The 20,110-nt window shown below is 39.1% G+C and overlaps 1 protein-coding gene across 1 annotated transcript in view; it reads left to right on the top strand.

Annotated features, from left to right (window-relative positions):
* Positions 1-20,110, top strand: part of ush2a (Usher syndrome 2A (autosomal recessive, mild)) — a 224,815-nt gene that overhangs the window by 83,089 nt on the left and 121,616 nt on the right. The window contains 8 exon segments of the mRNA XM_034679779.1: positions 1,417-1,523; positions 3,462-3,585; positions 12,049-12,179; positions 16,449-16,575; positions 17,000-17,101; positions 18,817-19,005; positions 19,573-19,703; positions 19,801-20,080. Coding sequence (XP_034535670.1) covers positions 1,417-1,523; positions 3,462-3,585; positions 12,049-12,179; positions 16,449-16,575; positions 17,000-17,101; positions 18,817-19,005; positions 19,573-19,703; positions 19,801-20,080 — 1,191 coding nt within the window.

Here is a 20,110-nt window from a genome sequence, read left to right on the forward strand (position 1 = left end):
TTGCTATTTAGAATTAGAAATTGTTGTTAAGGCGCTTTGACCAATCAGAAACAAGTATTTAACACAGCTGTTCAGTGTCATTGTGGGAGATGGTCTGTCTGCTAAAGTGAGTAAATCAGTTCAAACTCTCAAAGGAACATTGCTTTCTTGCACTCTGATGCCACGCATGGACACTTCTGTGCATAACATGAAGTCCAGTTAGCTCATTTGGCGTTTGTTTCTTCATGTACAGATAGTAGCTGATAAAGGTCTCCTGTACATTTTCACCTGAACCTACATACCATTTACGAAGATTGCGTGCCATATTTATTCTTGCACTGTACTCTTGAAGATTTTCATTAACCTGCCTACTTTCAATCCACCTGCCCCAAAAACAAACATATAACACAAATTTTAACACTTCTCATATTGGATGAGTAGTTCATTGTTTAAAACAAGATGGGTGTGTACTCGAGTGTGTGTGTGTGTGTGTGTGTGTGTGTGTGTGTGTGTGTGTGTGTGTGTGTGTGTGTGTGTGTGTGTGTGTGTGTGTGTGTGTGTGTGTGTGTGTGTGTGTCTGTGTGTGTCTGTGTGTGTGTGTGTGTGTGTGTGGCACAGTCAATGCTCTAAATGTCACCATAGCTCAATTTCAATAGACTGGTAAGCTATCGATTGGCAGTAATTTATGGTTTGATGTGCCAAGATGAGCTGCCTAAGACAAGCTGTCCACTTCCCTTTTAAGAGCTCTATTAGAACTCACACTAAAGATGGTCCATATGCGTGTCAGTGAAAGCTAATTTACTCCTACCACAAACCATTTAGACCATTACTGAAACACACACACACTCACACACATTTACACACAGAAACACAACGATGGATTGACACTTAATGCATACACATCATTCCCATCTCTACACCAGTCCATCACCTGATACGTTTCTCTCTTCATTCTTATATATCTTCTCTCACCATATCAGCCAGTCTCCAGTTGATTTATTTATGATACAGCATGAAGCTTCAGCTCCAGTAGCTCCCAGTATGTTTCAAAGGGACATTTAATTTAACATCTTAAGTGAAGGAAGGAAATTAAATTGACCCTCTGTGAAATGAAATGAGACATGTGTCCAGTCTAGACATAAAGTAGGTATGAAAGAGTGTGCTGCATACATGTATTTACTGGAAAAAAAAATTGCTGAGAAATCACAAATATTTTTTTTTAACATCAACCACAAGATTAGAATGTTTTTGACTCTTTGGTGTCTCGTTATTAAGATATTTCCATGTGAAGATATTTTAGATCCATTCAAGAAATGTTACAAAAGAAAAAGAAAGCTAAGAAATCTGCATTATGAAAGGCTATAAAAATATTCAGTAAGTTCTTATCAGCACTGAGTTGGTATCCAGTTGTCTTATATTTTACTTTTATCATTTCAGCTCCAACAGGATTATCTCCACCTCGATTACACTCAGTAAATGAAACTACAATACAGATGGACTGGGAACCGCCTACTCATCTCAATGGGCCACATCCACTATATCAGGTGTGTATGAGTAATCACTTCAATACATTACATCAGTTGGCCTTGTTGTATATTCCTTTTTTTGGCTTGTGTTTTTTATGTTAGTACCTATAAACATCTATGCTGGATAGGTCTGCTTAAATGTAACTTAGCCCCATTCTTGCCATTTCTCCCACACGGCCAACACATTCTTTTGTTAGTCTGTGATTAATCTGGCCACCACTTTGGCCCAGCCTGATAATAGTTATTGCATAACAACTATTTGAAGAATTGCTAGCCATTAGCGCTCAGGGGATGAACACTCTTAATTACTGATATATTTGGACAACTGGATGAGGGACTGAGCAGCATTCCTGGGGAGAAGTTTTAGAGAGGGAACAGTAACTTCTGTGATTTTTTTTTTTAAGAGGTTAGAGGGAAAAATCTGTCATTTGGTTGAACTGTGAGGTACATCTAGTTGTCATCTGCACAACAGTAATGCAGTGTTGTAATTCTGTACAATATTGCCTGTCATAATGAGCAGTGCCATGCCTAGACTCAACAGGTTAAATGTTTTGAAAGGTCAATAAAGACAACATGGATGAGGAGAAGTTCACCATGGATGTGGAAAACCATTGATTCAGTAATCACCTTGGGAAATCCTTGCTGTTGTGACTCCAGCTGTCTGGTGGTCCTGCTTCAGCCTGTGGGTATTTAGGGACGAGGGAGCATGGAGCCAAACTGCAGCGGAGCTTGGACAGACTGGACATAGCTCTGGTGGAAGTCCAGCATTGGACAGTCAGGTGAAGAGAGAACAGTAGTAGAAGTAGAACAGTCAAGTGATCACCACCTGGTGGTAAGTTGGATCAGGTGGCTGGGGAGACTGCTTGACAGACCTGGTAAACCTAAAGGTATAGTGAACTGGGAACGTCTGTAGACGGCCCCTGTCTGCAAGGTCTTCAACCCTCACCTCTGGAAGAATTTCTAATGCACTGGGGACATGGAATCTGAGTGGGCCATTTTCAAAACCTCCATTTTGAAGCAGCTGAAGGCCATTGGTGCCTATTGTGGAGACCATCCAAGAACCCATTGGTGGACACCAGCAGTGAAAAAGCTCTGTGATGGAGGAAGTTCAGAAAGGCTATGGAGAATGACTTCTGGTTGGCCTTTTGCAACCGGTTCTGTTTGTGATTTTCATGAACAGGATCTCAGGGCACAGCTCGGAGTAAGTTGGTAGTTTGGAGGCCTCAGAATTTCTACTTTTTGCAGATGATTTGATGCTCTTGGCTTCATCAAGCTGGGGCCTCTTGCATACATAAGGGTGGTTTGCAATTGAGTATAAAGCAGGTGGGATGGGGGTCAGGACCTCTAAGTCCGATGCCTAGGTTACCCACCAGAAAATGGTGCATTGCCCACTTTGGGTAGAGAGTGAGTCTCTCCCTCACATGATGGTGTTGGGGTCTCATTTAAGAGTGAGAGCAAAGTGGATTGTGACTGGCATGCAGGTCCATGTTACATCAGCAGGTGGATGTTGAACTTGACCCCCATTGTTAAGAGGGAGCTGAGCCTGAAGGCAAGCTTCCGAGTTCAGACTTTGAGATAGTTCAAGGAGCTCAGACATCTGGAGAGAGCTCATAGTAGAGCCGCTACTTTTTTTGCATTGAAAGGAGTTAGTTGAGGTGGTGGGGAGTTGGAGGTTTTCTGGGAGGAGGCCCTGGGGTTGAACCAGAGCTTGCTGGAGGAATAATGTATCCCACCTGGGCTGGGAACACCTTAGATTCCTCCCAAAAGGTACTGGAAAACGTTGCTGGGGAGAGGGACTTCTGTTTATACTTGTATCCTGCTTCAAGGGCAACCCAGACACCAGACAGGCAGAAGAAAATGGATAGATGGATGGACTAAAGGACCGAACCTGATGAATAAACCATACCTTGTTTTTATTTAAGTTCATAATGATTTCTGGTTTTATTTTTATTTCAGGTTGAGAGAACAGATGTCTCCTTTTCTGACCCAGGAGCTCCTGTTGTCAGAGGAACCAGATTTGCCGGAAACAGTTACTACCAATTTCCAAATGACACACTTCCTGTCAACACTGACTTCACAGGTATGAAAGTTTATCCGGGTACATGCAGATGTGTGTGTATGGTCTAAAAAATGAATGGGGTGTCTGCATGCTTTAGTAATGCAAGTTTGTGAGCACATGCATATGTACATGCCCGTCTTTGTTGTTATATCTTTGTATTGTTCAGTGACTGCACTGCAGTGTCTCAGTCTTCTTGTGAAATTTCTTTAGAATGACTTCCCCAGTCATCGTAAAGGACAATTATCTTTCTGTTTACCAGCATCATTAGAGGGTTGAGCTGCACAGCCAAACATGTTCTGCTTCATCTGGAACATCACCCAGTCTGACGCTCATAATTAATGACTGCTGATACTAATCAGTGGGATTTGCACGAGCAAAGCTCTTCGATGCCACTTGAGATCACTTCACTGTCATGCATAAACCTCGTATCACCAGTCGTCATTTTTGTGTTGACATATTTTTTAAATTTCAGTCAGATAAAACCTTGCCAGATAATGTTAAAACTGTTTAACTGGCATCTGTGTGAGTGTGAGTGTGTGTGTATTTGGGGGCAGCAGTTTCATATTGCTTGAGACAAATTTAAAAGTTTTCCATTGCAATCCTTATGTGACCACGATCAACGATAATTGAGTCAACAAAGCTCTCTGTTTTGCTCATATAATCTTGTTCCACAGAAAATTCCCTGTTCAATTTGCATTCAAAATATCAGGATCCTACAGCACAAATATATAGTATGTCATTGACCAAACACTGACGAAAACTGTTGGCTTTGAGTGTTATCTTATTTGGTCTTATATTAACTTATGGTGAGGGAAAAAGTGGACAAAATGAGGGAATAAGAGAGGCCACCTTCCTTTATGTATGGACACTGAGCCTGAGAACTGACACAGAAGCTAGCCTATCAACTGCTGCAGATGGAGTTAGTGCTGCCATGTAATTTAGCTTATTTTAAGAACCAACCCAAACATTAATGTCAGTCTAAGTTCACGCTCTATTCAGAAAATGTTCAGCATTTTAGTTTGCCATCAGAAAAATAACAAATGATAAACTCTACAGCCATTGCTCTGTCATCCGAATAATGCTTATCTTTAGTTGATTATGTCATACTGAGATAAAAAAATATCAAAATTCACAATATATCAGTGTACAGGGCAAGAGTCAAAATGACTTGTACATCTTAGACCCTATTAGCTGATCACTAAACTGAAGGTGGAGGAGCACATACAGTACATGTTGAGTCCAAAAGTGGAGCATACACTCACACTGTTAAACGTTAGCGTTTGGGGTTTGATTGTCTTAAAATTAGCTTAAACACGTGGTTGATCCTGTATGTGGTTTTCAACAAAGGGGCAGAGCTGACCAGAGTCTCCTGTGGACAGGTACTTCACACAACCCAACTTACAAAAAAACAAAAACAAACTATCCCTTTAAGTGTTTTTGATGTTCTGTATTCTTTCAAAGGTGGAAAGTAATACAATGTGCTTCTCATGCAAATCTCAACACCAGTCATGGGAAAAAAAGGGATCTTGATCGTCCCTAGTTGTTCATGCTCTCCATGTTCCTTTTTTTTAAAACCCCAAATCAACAGCTAATGATTTTTTTTTCTCGATGGTCCTTCATTACAAAGGTAAATAGATCTTTCAGAACGCTGTAAGCGAATGGATGATGACTTTTGCTTTTGAGGGGATGCCTCTTATCTCCTTCACTTTCCTCCTTCATAAAGGGTAATGGATCAGACAGTCACTTTCAGACCGGATCTATGCTGGACCATGAATGTGTCGGCGGTCCTCAAACCATCACCCTTTACAACCATCAATACTAATAGCATCATCTACAGACAATTATTCCCATCGAAGCGCATGGAACAGCGAACAAATCAAAGCCAAATTGGATTATGAATGTAATGCAGTGTAATGCCCCCTCGAGAGTCAATTGATCACAGAGGAGAGACTCGTCAATCGTTGATGTCTTGTGGAAACCTGGTAACTCCGACAATGACGATTGAGAATTGTTTATCTGAGTTAAGTCTTTGAATAACCATTTGAGCACAATACTTAACAAACATGATATCTAAAAACATGATTTTGACCATATACTAAGGAAGGAAATAAGGCTCTTTTAAATCTTATATGTTTTTTTTCACTGGTAGCGTTAATACTTTTGTAGATCCTGATGGAAAAAGATCATCATTTCCTCCATCCACTTAATGCACCACTCTAGGAAAAAAAATGTAATTTGTTGTTTCAGTGAATTGTTCTTTCAGGCTGATATAACAGGCTCTCTCATCCCCTAAACATGTCAATAAAGGGGGTGTTTGTGCACATATGTTAAATCATTTACCCCAAAATGACATGACATTTGCCCTATCACTTGTAATTTTATGGCCACTTTACTAAAATCATTTTGGGCCAAATAGGCTGTTTCCTATATGCAGTTATTGTGATAGAAGTGGATGTTTCTATTAATAATAAGTCTGTTCATTTGTGATTAATGATGCATCTAAATGCTGGATGAATTTAGGGCACTTGAGGTCAATATTTAGCACTCTGAATCTTACTTTTGATAAAATAGAATTATAACCATATGCAACCATGTTGTAATATGAACACCAGGTAAGTGCTTGTTTCCATAAATGCATGTTAGTCCATTCATCTTCTCTGTTATAACTCTATTTCAAACCTATAATGTCCCTTCCTACTCTCCTTGTTCATCTTTGAGTTAAGCTTTAGACTGACAGATATTATTCTTTGTAAAATAATCTATTTTAGTAGATATGGGTTCAAACAGATTATAAAATCCTCTCTCCTCGTTTGTTATTCTGATGTATGTCTGCTTTAAGTGGACTGATTAAAATGAGGATGATGTCCTGCTCATATTCTCCCTAATCCAGATCTATCTCTACATCCTAGGGTAAATGAAGAAGGATGAAACATCACAAACAAAGTTTAGGAAAAAAAAGGAAAAATGAATGTAGGAACAAATAGACTAGGTTAATATCCAAACACGTCTAATACAGTACACTGCTACAGCACCACTGCAGCAACCGAGCAGGAAAGAGGGAAATGTTAAATGATACAAATTATTTTTCCTTAATTAATATGATTGATTGCCAGGCATTGACGTTGAGAGGAGAGGGGGAGAAATGTGTGAAGGGAAAGTTTGCACAGACATCATTAGTTTTTCCCCATTTAAAGATTAATCAGAAGAGGCTGGGCTCTTTAATTCTGTCATTTGTATATTTAATGGGCTGCTGCAGAATCTATGGGTGTAATTAGCTAGCTGCCGCGCTCTCATTAATACGCCAGGCTCTGATTAATGCCAGCACAGACCTAACATGACTGGAGTTATTCAGGTTATGTTGTGTAGATGATTGCACACAACCTCCACTGTTTACTGAGACAGAGAGAGGGGAAACAATGCAATAACACATAAAACAATAGTAGCAATAAACAGGACAATGCTTTAAACTGGCTAAATGGCTGAATACTGCTTCTTGTTAATGTTGCATATTGGAGAATATAATATAAATCTTCTGTGTTCATTTAGGCACGGAGAGTGATAGGACACAACATTGAGTAATAATCTCCACCTTATATTCACCTCTTCTACTTTACATAACAGTCAGCTTAAATAATGAAATCCTCTCAGTTATAGTGACCACTCTAGAGTTGATGGTGCAAGTATGCAGTAATAGGTTTTATGAACTTGTTAGTGAAATATCTTGTTTACTGAACATCAAGTGATGTAAACATCAAGAGAAACTTTCAGATTTTGACACAACTTAACACAACTTTAGAATCACACCATTTTTTCTTATTGATCAGGGAAAATTGGTCTTTTGTATCATTGGGCAAAAAAAGTCTGGGCTAACTTCATGTTCTGCTTGCTTTAAAGTGCACACTGTTCGGCCATCAGACATATCTAAACATTTTGCTTTCTTGACTACATGCAAAATGTTTATTATTAAGCACACTGATGTCGCTTGAATGTTTGGTTCGTTGATCAGTCAACCTTTACCAAAGAACAACATTTAGTTCCTCTTTAATGACCAGATACTCTGAATCTGCTCTGTCCACAACTGCTCAAGAAAAAGAAGCAGCATTGGTAGTGTCTTTGTTTTGAGCACGTAGCTTTCTGATTCTCATCACTGTATTTTCTTTGTGACTGTAGAGTGAATATTCGATATCTTATGTACTAATTTTGTACAATTAGTTTGTGTCCAGGATGCCGTTTTAAACAGGCTTATGCTGTGTATTTGTGTTTGTATGATTACATGTTAGTGTCTGTGTGTCTGTGTTTGTGTGTGTGAGAGTGAGAGTGAGAGTGTGTGTTCATTTATATTGCGTTTGCAGGTGGATGCTTGCATGTACTTTGCATGTGTAACAGAGACACCTGTCATGGCATGTGCTCAGGTATATCTGTTGATGGCTCCAAAGTGGTTGTCAGTGTGAAGTAGCACAAGTCCTGTGGGGGAATCTGGATGCAGTAATGCTGAGCACGAGCAGTGTGACTTTGAGGCTTAACACTTGGACCAAAACAAGTTGGCCTCCTTAGCAAACATAACCATTACTTTACTTTATTTATCTCATCTACATGAAGCAACAAATACACAAAATGCCTGTTCCTTTGAAAACAAATATCAATGAATGATATAGCATATTTCATGCTTTATCAAAGCTAATCAAAGTCCCATCAAACTCCAGGAAATCGGAAACAAGGTCTGAAGGGCTTCACTTAGACTGCTAAAATGGTAATGATAGGATCAAATTCTGGACTCTATATTTCAATTTCTCCAAATTAAGATATTCAAAATAAAATGAAACATGATTCACCATTTATTGTGTTTTACTGTAGCACATACCTAATTTTATTGCAAAAAAAATGTATACCAATTTTCATGCTGATTAGACAGAAATAAAAGTCACGCTTCTTCTTCACTGTCAAATCCCATAAGTGTGTGTTAAGGTCCCAAGGGTATCTCCCATGTGTACAGGATGTCTACATCTTGTATAGAAATAAAACTGGATGGATAGATAATGGATAGCTGTTTACACTAGAGTAGGGTCAGCAAAGAGGGGGAAGTAAGATAATAATAATAAGAATTTTGAGAGGTAAATGAAAACAATCAAAGAAGGCAATAAAGGTAGAAAATGCAAATGCAAATGTCATGAAGAAGAAGAGGAAGGTTAAAACTATATGGTAGCCACGAGAGGAATGTATGGGAGATGATGAGAGTTTGACTCTGAGAGAAGGTCAAAGGGGATAATGTAATGTCAGGTATCTGTCATGACTTCTCTCATTTCTTTGGTGACAAGGTCATGGATGTATGACAGCTGCCTGCTTGATAAGTAGAGGGCAAATCCAATGTATAGAACATGTTTGTCTTCTTTGATGCTACCACCATCTATGTACTTTTAGTTCCTTGTAAACTCACTATGAATCAATTTTACAACTTTTGTATTTCTTTTATTCAGGATTCAACATGGGTTGAACCCAATGCCAAAAGGGACAGTATTAAAATACATCAAAAATCTGCTCCACCAAAATGAAAAGTATCAGACCCCACTTGGTCTGATTTATTTTCTAAGAGAGCAACATCACTGTTCCTGGAGAGGGATTTTAATCTTCTCAGGATGAGTTTTAAACAGCAAATATTCCTCTTTAGTTTTACAAACTCCTGTTCCTTCTGTAGGTTAAATCCTGTATCAAGCGCCATGGTTGTGCTTTGAATGTATTACTGCTATCAATTTGAAATTTGAGATTACAGATTCTATATTTTTGCCTAGAATCTGTAAATTTAGTTTATTCTCATACTGGAGAAAACTGTAAGCTCTGATACAGGATGATTGTGAAGTGGATATATAGATGTTTATTGTCAGTACATCAAATAAGTATGGTGGCCCTGAAGGACAAAACAAATTTACAAAAGATGAAACACTTTTACAAAGTTTGAGACAAATTTACATTTTATAAAACATTTTTACAATTTATAAAACAAAATTACATCAGCAAAACACTTTTAACAAGGACAAAATAAATTTACATTTAAGAAAACAAATATACAAAAGACGAAACACTTTTACCATTTCTGAAACAAATTAACATTTCATTTTTACGGAAAGGGAATATACCAAATACCGGAAGTGATCATGAAGTGATGGAGTGAGGGGTCATTTAGTTTGTTTTGATGGAGAGAAACCAAACGGAGATGGACATGGTTTACATATTAGGACATCCTCAGGTCTCAGAGAGAGGTGTCAGACCTCAGATTAAAACGCTTCATGTCTCAAGAGAAAAGCTCTGCCATATCTCCACAAAACCTTCATCATGTGTCAGAATTCAGATGAAATGGCCTCAGACCACATCGCCTCAGGCTAAACGAAGTCAGACTAAAAGGAGTCAGACTTAAAGACAAAAGTGTTTCATCCTTTGTAAATTTGTTTTCTTAAATGTTAGTTTGTTTTCTTAAATGTAAATTTGTTTTGGCCTTGGTAAAAGTGTTTTGCTGATGTAACTTTGTTTTAGAAAATATTCATCTTTTGTAAATTTGTTTTTTCCTTCAGGGCCACCTTAAATAAATGTGTTCTATTTCTGTGTATCCATACTTGACAGAGTTGAACTCAATTTACCACATAATGCTTGTATGTATATTTGCTTCATGTCTTTCCATTTTTGCCTCCACTTGAACTCTCTGATGCTGATGCTAGTACTTGCTTTGTGTTTGCAATACACTGATTTTTTGTGTTGAAATTTAAAAAAAAACTGCTCTATAAAAATTGTAAACGCATTTTAAAGCAATCTGTGATCCAATGCACACTTTGGGTGATGAAACTAAGATTGACTCTTATTATTTTGACAAGTGCAAGTCCCTGTTTTTGCTCTTACTGTAAGTTAGCCTATAATGGCTGCAGTCACAAAACGACTGAAGGTAAAAAAGACGGAGAAAGTGTTTTTTCACTCAAAGTAAATGAGGAGTTTCAAATGGCTTATCTGTACTTATCTTGAGCTTTTGTGTAACTGTTTGACTTCTCTCCATGTTAAATGAATTCACACACTAATTATTTTGCTAACACTAGCTTCTGATGAACTCTGGACTGCCTTCATTCAACTCCTCAGATCTTCCCACACTTCTTTTCCCTTTAGAGACGAACAGAGCTGAGGAAATGCACTTATACTCACAGAGACACACATAAATCGCATGCTCTGTATCGCTATGTGGATCTAGTAGTGGATTAAGATCCAATCTCTGATCCATAGCAACATGACAAGACGGCACGCTGGATGAATTCTCTGCTGTGTGTTTCTGTGTGTGTCGGAGGTGCTACTGGTCTGAGAATCCACAAGTTTCTCACATTGCTGAAGCTTTGATTCACAGTATGCATTAACAAAAGAGGTTTCCTTTTCAATTAGAAAAGAACATTGACATCTGTATTTGAATAACACAGTTGCTTTCAGGTATTTGGTCTGTTGCTGGTTGCCTGATTACCTTATAAATGTTGTTTCCTTACATCCTAAATCCTTTTTCCTGTTTGGTGATTCAGGATTTTATATTAAAATGTGTTGTGTATGGAGAAAAGCTGAATGCGCAATATTTTAGAGATGCAACAGAACTGGGCATCAAAAATGTCAACTATGGATGGATTTTAAGATATTTTTCATTCACAAGTTCCCTTGGGGCAAGACACAAACCTTCAGAAATAGAACATTTGAATTTTGAAAATGAAGAAGAGCAAAGTTTCAAAGCCTTAAGTCAATTACTAAAAGATGGATCAGTTATAGCAGGGGTTCTCAAAGTGTGGGTCGGGACCCACTGGGGGGTTGCAAGACACAAATGGGGGGTCGTGAGGTGTCTTCCAGGTTGTTTTTTTTTTTTAAGTTATCTAAAAATAGTTTTCTGCCTTTCTTTTTGCCAGATGACTCAAATGTTTAGGGTTAGTGCACACTTAATTATCAAAAGCATCAGTAGCAGTAGGTTAATTTATAAAGGCACAGGAAACAGACACATGCTCATATAGGTAGGCTAATTTTCTGCAGACCAGCTAAATAAAGCCACATCACTTTGAGGAACAGTGGGGGTCACAAGTCTTTGGCACCTATATTTTGGGGGTCGCAGGCTGAAAAGTTTGGGAACCCCTAATTTAGAGGAACACTTGGCTCAAATGAAACACTAATGTTGTTAAATAAAGGATGGAGAAGGGATGTTTTATTTCTGTCTTCACAGTACCATTTATTATGCTTTGATAAATATATATTAAGTGTGATCATTACTTATCTTTAACTGATATCTCATTAAGACCAGCAGAGTTTTTAGAGTGTACATGTTGTTTCAAAGTCTCAAATCTCGAAAGGGATATGTTTTGTAGTTATTTAGTATTGTTACATTCTATTTCTTTTACCACATCTGACATACATTGAAAGTATATTGTGCCTTTTCTCCCTTTGTCTTGACTCACACTATTTTATTTCTGATCCTCCCTCCAACAGGTGTTGAGTTGAGTTTTAAGACTCGGTCTCCAGATGGCCTGCTGCTCTGTGCCTTCTCTCCAGGAAACCAAGAGGAGTTCCTGGCTCTTCAGATCAAAGATGGACACCCCTACTTTTTGTTTGATCCACAGGTTTGTACATTTTTTTCCTAGCTTTATTAAAAATATATATATTCACATAGCTTGGTGATTCAATCTCTAAAAGGATTTATTCTGATGTAGAAACTCAATTCCAAAAGTTGAGACAGTTTAAAATGTTGATAAAAACACATTTAGATGGTTTGCAAACCATTTAAAAATTGAATTTGAATTTAGAAAAGTGCAAAGACAATTTATTAAATGTGGAATTCTTTAGTGTTTTTTTTAAAGATATGTGCTCATTTTAAATTTGATGCCAGCAACACCTTTCAAAAAGTTGGAACAGGGACAAAAAAACACTGAGAAAGTGTGTAATGCTAAAAAAGAAGTGTCTGGAGGATCTTCTCCCAACTAATTAAGTTATTTTGCAACACGTTAGCTACATGACTGGGAATAAAAAGAGCATTCCAGAGAGCTTTAGTCTTTTACAAGTAAAGATCAGAAGATGATCACCACTCTGTGAGAGGCTGAGGGAGTAAATAGTTCAGCATTTTTAGAACAATAAATTGAAGATGGACTGAGGTGAAGTGGAAACTGCTCTGTGGTCTTACAAATCATAATTTGATATTCTTTTTGGAAATCATGAACACTGTGTCTTCCGCTTTTAAGAGCCCCCCCCAGCTTGTTATCAGTGAACAGTCCAAAAGCCAGCATCTGTGAAGGTAGACTTATAAAAGCCCATGGCTTGGGTAGCTTAGTGCTGAACAACATATACAGGTTTAGGTGCAACATATGTTCTCATCCACACAATGCCTTTTTTAGACCTTGTAAATTTCAGTGAGACAATGGCAACCTCATTTACCACATATTACAACAGCATGGTTCTGTCGTAGAAGAGTCCAGGTGCTAGAGCTGGTCTGCCTGAAGTCCTGACTTGTCAACCATTGAAAACTTTAGCATACATGAAATGAAAAATATGACGAAGGAGACCTAGAACTGTTGGACAGCAGAAATCCTATATCAGGCAAGAATGGGTCAATGTTTCACTTTCAAAACTCCAGAAACTGGTCTCCTCAGTCTTGGTTCCCAAACATATGCTGACATCAAGTTTGAATTTATCAATATTTAAAGAAACAACAACAAAAATTTTCAGTTTCAAAATTTGATATGTTGTTTTTGGTCTCTTTTCAATTCAACAAAATGATTTTATGATTAGGAAACCACCTTAATCAGTTTTATCAACATTTTGCACGGCACCCTAACTTTTTGGGAATTGTGGTTGTACATTTTCTCTTCATTGAGATCATCTCCATTTTGCCTGAAACTATTGAACAAGCACATGTGCAATTTGTAGTGAATGTACCTTTTTCAACTTCACTAAGAATGACGGCAGACTAAAGCTTATACAAAAATGTCAAATTCTTTGCTTTATTGCAACTTAAGCTTTTTTAGACTTTGTTTATAATGTTTCATTTTCTTATTTTCTTATTCTAATTTACTTAATGTTTTTAATCTAGTCACTTTACTTACTTGCTCACCTTCACCTGTCTTCTTTCTTTTCCTTCTTCTGATCCTTCTCAGTCTTTCTCCTCTTCTCCCTCACTCTGCACTCTGTGTCTCTCTCCCGGTTTCTCTCTCACTTGCTCTCATCTAATAAATGTGATCTGTAGCCCCTCATTGGTTTCTGTCAGCGAGACAGGGAGAGGGGGAAAAAACTTTGAAAGTGTGTCAACGTTTGAATTGGACTGCAATTAACTCATTCCCTGCAGTCACCACGCGTGAATACCAATTGCAAGCTAATTAAGCTTTGCACCCTTACACACACACTCACACTCACACACACACACACACACACACACACACACACACACACACACACACACACACACACACACACACACACACACACACACACACATACACACAAGTGCCTCCCTTATCCCTCCATACAGACACATGTAGAGGGGTTAAAGAGTCAACGACTTGGATGATGAAAGTGATGATGGGAGATGATTACACACACTTGCATGAGACCACCAACTAATTACACACTCAAACAAACACACCAAACACACTTAAACGTAACTTCCTCTTCACTATCACCGTCTAAAACTTATTAAAACAGTTTCATCAAAATGTAACCATTGGATGAATCTGTGTGTGTAGACGTTTGTCTATTAATAGATCCTTGTTGATTTGTATTGTTTATGTTTGTGTCTGTGGTTATGCGTACTGCTGGATGTGCCATCATGCATGTGTGTGTCTCTTACTGGGTTGATTCCTTTGTTTAGGCTAGTTTGAGGTAATTAACAGTGGGAGTGGTGTCACGGCTTATTAGTGTTCCCCTAGATACATATAGCTGGGCCCATTACTTCCCCCTATTAGCCTGTTGAGCTAGCCTAATGGGATTACTAGTGCAGGGGGGGTAATTTAGCATGACACAGGAAAGTGATATGCTCATAAATATGTGCACATGCGAGCTGCCACACACATACACACTCTCACTCACACAGTGTATGTGGACAGACATTGGCACTCAAAAACATTCTTTTCACATGTCGAAGACATCGACCGGAGCACTGGGGTTCACCTACTGTCATATTACTTAACACACATGCTAAAGTACACAAAACAGACTCACATTTTACACTCAATTGACGCAGGTGAGTGGTGTTTCATGCATCACTGGTTGTCTCGGTACACAGAGGTGTTTGTAGCTGCTAGTAACTTCAGGATCTGTCACAGATTGTAGTGCTGTTCTTCACATGTTGCACTCATAACACACACACACACACACACACACACACACACACACACACACACACACACACACACACACACACACACACACACACACACACACACACACACACACTGACACACACGCACACACACACACTCTAGCCAGTGAGCCATCACTGTCAGTTAACCTGCCTGTTATGTTTGTTTCTTAGGGACAGTAATAATGTCCGTGGGTCAACTTGACCCGGGGCATATTTAATGATCCAAAAGTGTCTGAACCCAAAAAATCCCAATTACCTTTTATTTTTGAATCTCTCCATTACAACGCATTTAAATCAATACTTAGAGCAATGGTGTTCTTTAATTCTCAAAGATCATAGTTCAATGAGGATAATTCACTTGTTTTTTATGAAATTAAAAAACTATTTTTAATGTTTAATGTAGTTTTGCATGACATAGATTTTTGTTTATTTTATTTTACATTTTTATTTTTTATTTTTATCTAGTGGTGTTGTAGGGTTAACACAAGACACCTCTTCTGTCATATGCTGCCCAGATTTTCATGCTGTATTTAGCTGGTTTGGAAGGGATATGTTACCTAAGATGGAAGGAACCTCTGAATACCACTAGTTTTCATCCACTTTGACATTAGAAATGCGAAATAATACTTTTTACAGTTTTTTTTTGTTTTTTTTTTACTTTAAAATGGGTTCCAACATGACAGGAGGGTTAAATGAATTATTTGACGGACATAGAAGAAACAAACACCCAACTTGTTTTCTTTTTGACCAACCAAGAATCTAATTTTCTCTTAGTTCCATATCACTTTTAGCTTTTAGTAAAATCTAAAAAATTGCATATTTAAAGTCTTATATCCTGTGCAGAGGTTGTGATTAAGTGTATTATTGTTTACGTGTAAGGCAGCGAGAGAAGGAGGGATAGAGAGACTCCTCCCTTGTTGCCTTGTTAAGTAGAGCTGTCTAGCAAAGGTAGTAAAGATGTCAGAGGCTGATATGCTCTGGCATTCATACATTTATTGATCTCATCATTAAATCTTCATCACTGTGTGTGTCTATGTGCGGATATACAGTATGTTGTCAGTGTTTGTATGAGTGTGAACATTTTACAAGATTACTCTTTGCCTGCTTGCTAAAAGCTGATCACAACAATGATGTCATACTTAATAGGTAGCAAAAAGCCCTGTAACAACACTTTGATGATTATATGTGCAAGTACGTACATGTCCCTTTGAAGATGGTGTGTTTATAAGATGTGTGGCATCGATCCTTAATGTCCAACCTTGTTCAAAGAAATGTGGGATAAGGATGTGATCATTGAGATGTTACAAAGTAAGCATGTCTAATTTTTCTGTGATTACAAAAGTGCTCTCTTTTGAGCCAGGGGTTGTAGATAAAGTGGAGTTATTACTGTAAGACACATAGTTGAGAGACCCTTGATCACTGTTGGAACATACTGTAAGTGCTGATCAACTCGGTGTCCTCACAACATTATAAAAGCATATGTATTTAAATGATTGCCTTTATTGTGGCTTTGTGTGTTTATGTGTGTGCATGTGTGTAGGGCTCTGCAGTGGCTGTGAGTGTACAGGGTGATCGAGGGCGCCGCTACAATGATGGACAGTGGCACAGCATCACAGCAACAAGGCGAGGGGCCGTGGGAACAATCGTTGTAAACAATCAATACAGAGGTAACTCTTCTCATATTCATACTGACCAATGTGTGTATCTGCTTAGTGTGTGGGTGTGTGAGTGTAAATGCAAGTGTATGTTCGTTCACTTGTCTGTATATGTGTGGATGTGCACATGTGCTTCACTGTAAATAGTGTGAGTTTGAGGTTTATGTGTATGTATGTATGTAAATCCCTCAGCAGGTAAGGTTAATCCAAGCACTCTGTGTTTAATGAGAATGTAACTGAATCATACTCCGAGAAATACACTTTGGAGCCTCATTTGTTCTCATGTATGTTTGTTTTGTTTCTGTGTATCTAACTTTTCTCCACTTTATTTTTTGTTACCCCCTCTCAACTAAATCCCTTTTAAGTCTCACATTTATTTTGTATGCGCTTCTTCCTCCCTTCACCATCACTGTCATCACATTTTTACAACCAACAGGAAGTGCATCAGCTTCCAGCGGCAGCACTATCATTGGTGAGAACACAGGGGTATTTATTGGAGGGCTGCCTGAAGACCTCCCCTTGCTAAGAAAGGATGCAGGTAGGTCTATTTTCAGCTATTCGTGTTACTCATTATGTGCTGATATTACATTAAAAAGATTAGTATCCCAGCTTGGCATGGCTCCTTTTATACACTGTATTTGATCTTGAGTGAGAAAACAGTATTTATACTCTTTCTGCTAGGCGGGTAGTGCTGGATCTCTGAAAGGGAACAAATTGTTCAAACACCTCTTCTTGCTTCCATCTCAGAAGGCTCTATCTCCCTTCACAACTGTAGGTGGGACTATTAGCTCAACTGATCTAAGATTGAACTATCCACTCGCAAAACGTGTACATAGTCTCTTATTTTTCTTCACCATAAAAGTCAGGTTTCATGGAGCAATAAAGTGCTGTTGTCACTGTCTCCATACTGCTAATCGTAGCTTACCTCTTGGTCTGTCACCAAACAGTAACAGTAGGCTTATCTTAGCTTAGCTAGCCATCTTACTAGCGTTAGCTAAGTCTGCTTCAATACAAGAAGTAGTGACATGCAAGCACCTATAAAAGCCCCATGCTTGCAACTCTCTGCTTCAGCTACAGTTTCATATCAACCCAACCCATATCAAGAGTCTCTGCAATAGGCTGTTGCGCCAGGTAAGCCATGCCATCTGGGACCCGCATACACCCCTGATGGTGTATAACCCTACCATTCCTCAACAAACCTTCACCCCACCCATAACTCAGCAGGACAGTGGCACAGGCTTTAAGATTCCCCGGCGCCTAGTCCTGCAACCTCAGGACAGTTCCGGCCCAGGCCACCTATCAAGGGACCTTGGGCTAAGAAGACCTTCTCTTCAGTGGTGGCTCAGGGTGAGCCTCAAGCCGCTCATCCCAGGGAGCAAGGAGATAGAAGCGGGCCTACTTCCGACCAGTTATAGAGTTAGGCTTTCAAACAGGGCAGTGAGGGTTTGTGAGTGGGGTTTGACAGTTATCCTGGCCAAGGATGTATCGGTTTGCAGAAATCTGCCAACTTCTCTACAACGAATCATAGCCTGTACCTTTGCGCAGGGACCTTAAATTGCAGGAGCAGATAGTCGGGGCCTTTCACCTTTCTCTTCCAGCTCCAGTTAGTCTGTTGGCGTACTCTACGAGGGGGGTGGTAACATCTTGGGCCCTGTCTATTGAAAATATTTGCTCTGTGGCCTTCACCTCATATTCTTGCAAGGTTCTAGCTCTGGATGTCACTGCTCTCCTTTGGCACATTCTGTATTGAGTGCGGGCTCTGAGTACTGGGTTATCAGCCTGATGATTTGGCAGTCGATCCTCAAGATAAGCTTGTCTGGCAACACAGGAGTCAGTATATCGGATATACAGCAACAGAGTGAATGTCTGAAAGGGAACTTGAGATTATAAAGGTAATGAGTGAGGTATCTCGGCAGACCACCGTCTTTGCAGGAAGCGAGGAAGCTGCTTATTATGAAACGATTTGGTGACACTGCACAGTCCCTTAAGTAGGGAGTGGATGTCCCTTCTCTTGATTCAGTCGCCACAACTGCTAGCCAGTGTAAAGTTATTGGGCTTCTGAGGACTACGCATATGGCCCCATAGTGGGGTACCAAGCGAATGTTTGAAGAGAACTTACGTACGTAACCCAAAGTTGTTCTTGTCATCTTCATGAGGATAACTTGATGCTGCTCATAGCATGAACTCAAAACAGCATGGAGAGTAAACTTTTCAATCAATATTCAAGATATTTCTTCTTCCATTTCTCACCAGGTGAAGCTCAGCTAGTGCAACAGGGCTTCTCTGGTTGTCTCAGAGACGTGACTTTTAAGATGAGTGATGGCCCCTCAGAGGAATGGAAACCTCTGGACTGGACCAAAGCCACAATGAAGGAGGCCACATATGAGAGCTGGGAGGGATGTCCTGTTCAAACTGTGGATGGAGCCCATTTTCTGGGTCATGGTATGATATCATAACTGTTATTGATGCTTTAAATGCAAATGATAATTTTTTGTGGATTTCACTTTATGTATTGTAAAGACAATGAGCATCACAGATGAAATGGAGTATAGATAATATCCCTTTAAGGTCAAGTAATTGTAAAAGGTGTGCTACAATGTACACTAAGATGAAGAAAAATAACACAGTGCAACAAAATACAATAGCAAGTTAGTGTCTTTTGTCAAACTGTACTCAGATACAACAACACTGAATTGTGTAATACTCAGGTAACAGTGCATCTTAACAATACACTGCATTCTGATGTTATTAATGATGTATCATCTTTACATGTTATTAGATATGGCAAAGATAACTTAATTTGTCTCTGTAAGATAATGTTTTTCAGTCTACTTTACCTCTTTTATGATCTCTAAATGGACCGTCTCATCGCAGTTATTAATTAGTCTCTCAATTTTAAATATATGACAAAACATGTTCCCCTTAGATTAAGTGTGCCTCAGACTTAATATTGTCTCCCTCAGCCTTATAATAAAATTTCAATTTGCAGACTTATTCCTCCTTTCTCAGGTTACTTGGAGATGAGTAAAGATGTATTCACTGGAGGACAGGACTTTGAAATTTCCTTGGATTTCAGAACAGACCAGCTCAATGCACTTTTGCTGTTCACGTACAACACACAAACCGAGGACTACATGCTGGTAAGGAGCGCATGCACATTTGCACTTATCATTTAAATACCAAGGCCAAATTGAGAGATGCATGAAAAAGCATCAGCGGGTGATATTTTTCTTTCAGGTGGAGTTGGAAGGCGGTCTCCTGTCCTTCATTCTGGCCTCTGAAAGTCATGTGACTGAACTCAGCATGTGGGTGGGGCTCAGTTACTGCGATGGAGACTGGAAACAGCTTTCATTGGCAAAACGCGGCTCGTCCATCTCTGCTGCAGTCAATGACTGGGCTGAGGAGACGAGGGGAGCGGGAGGAGCTTTGAGGCTGAGAGTTGATTCGCCGTTATACTTGGGGGGTGTGCCCATGGAACTCAAACATCCTGCTCTTGACAGTAGAAGTCACAAACATGGTGAGATACATGTATACGTACACACAAACA

This window comes from Notolabrus celidotus, chromosome 3 (assembly GCF_009762535.1).
Source record: "Notolabrus celidotus isolate fNotCel1 chromosome 3, fNotCel1.pri, whole genome shotgun sequence".
Taxonomy (NCBI): Eukaryota; Metazoa; Chordata; class Actinopteri; order Labriformes; family Labridae; genus Notolabrus; species Notolabrus celidotus.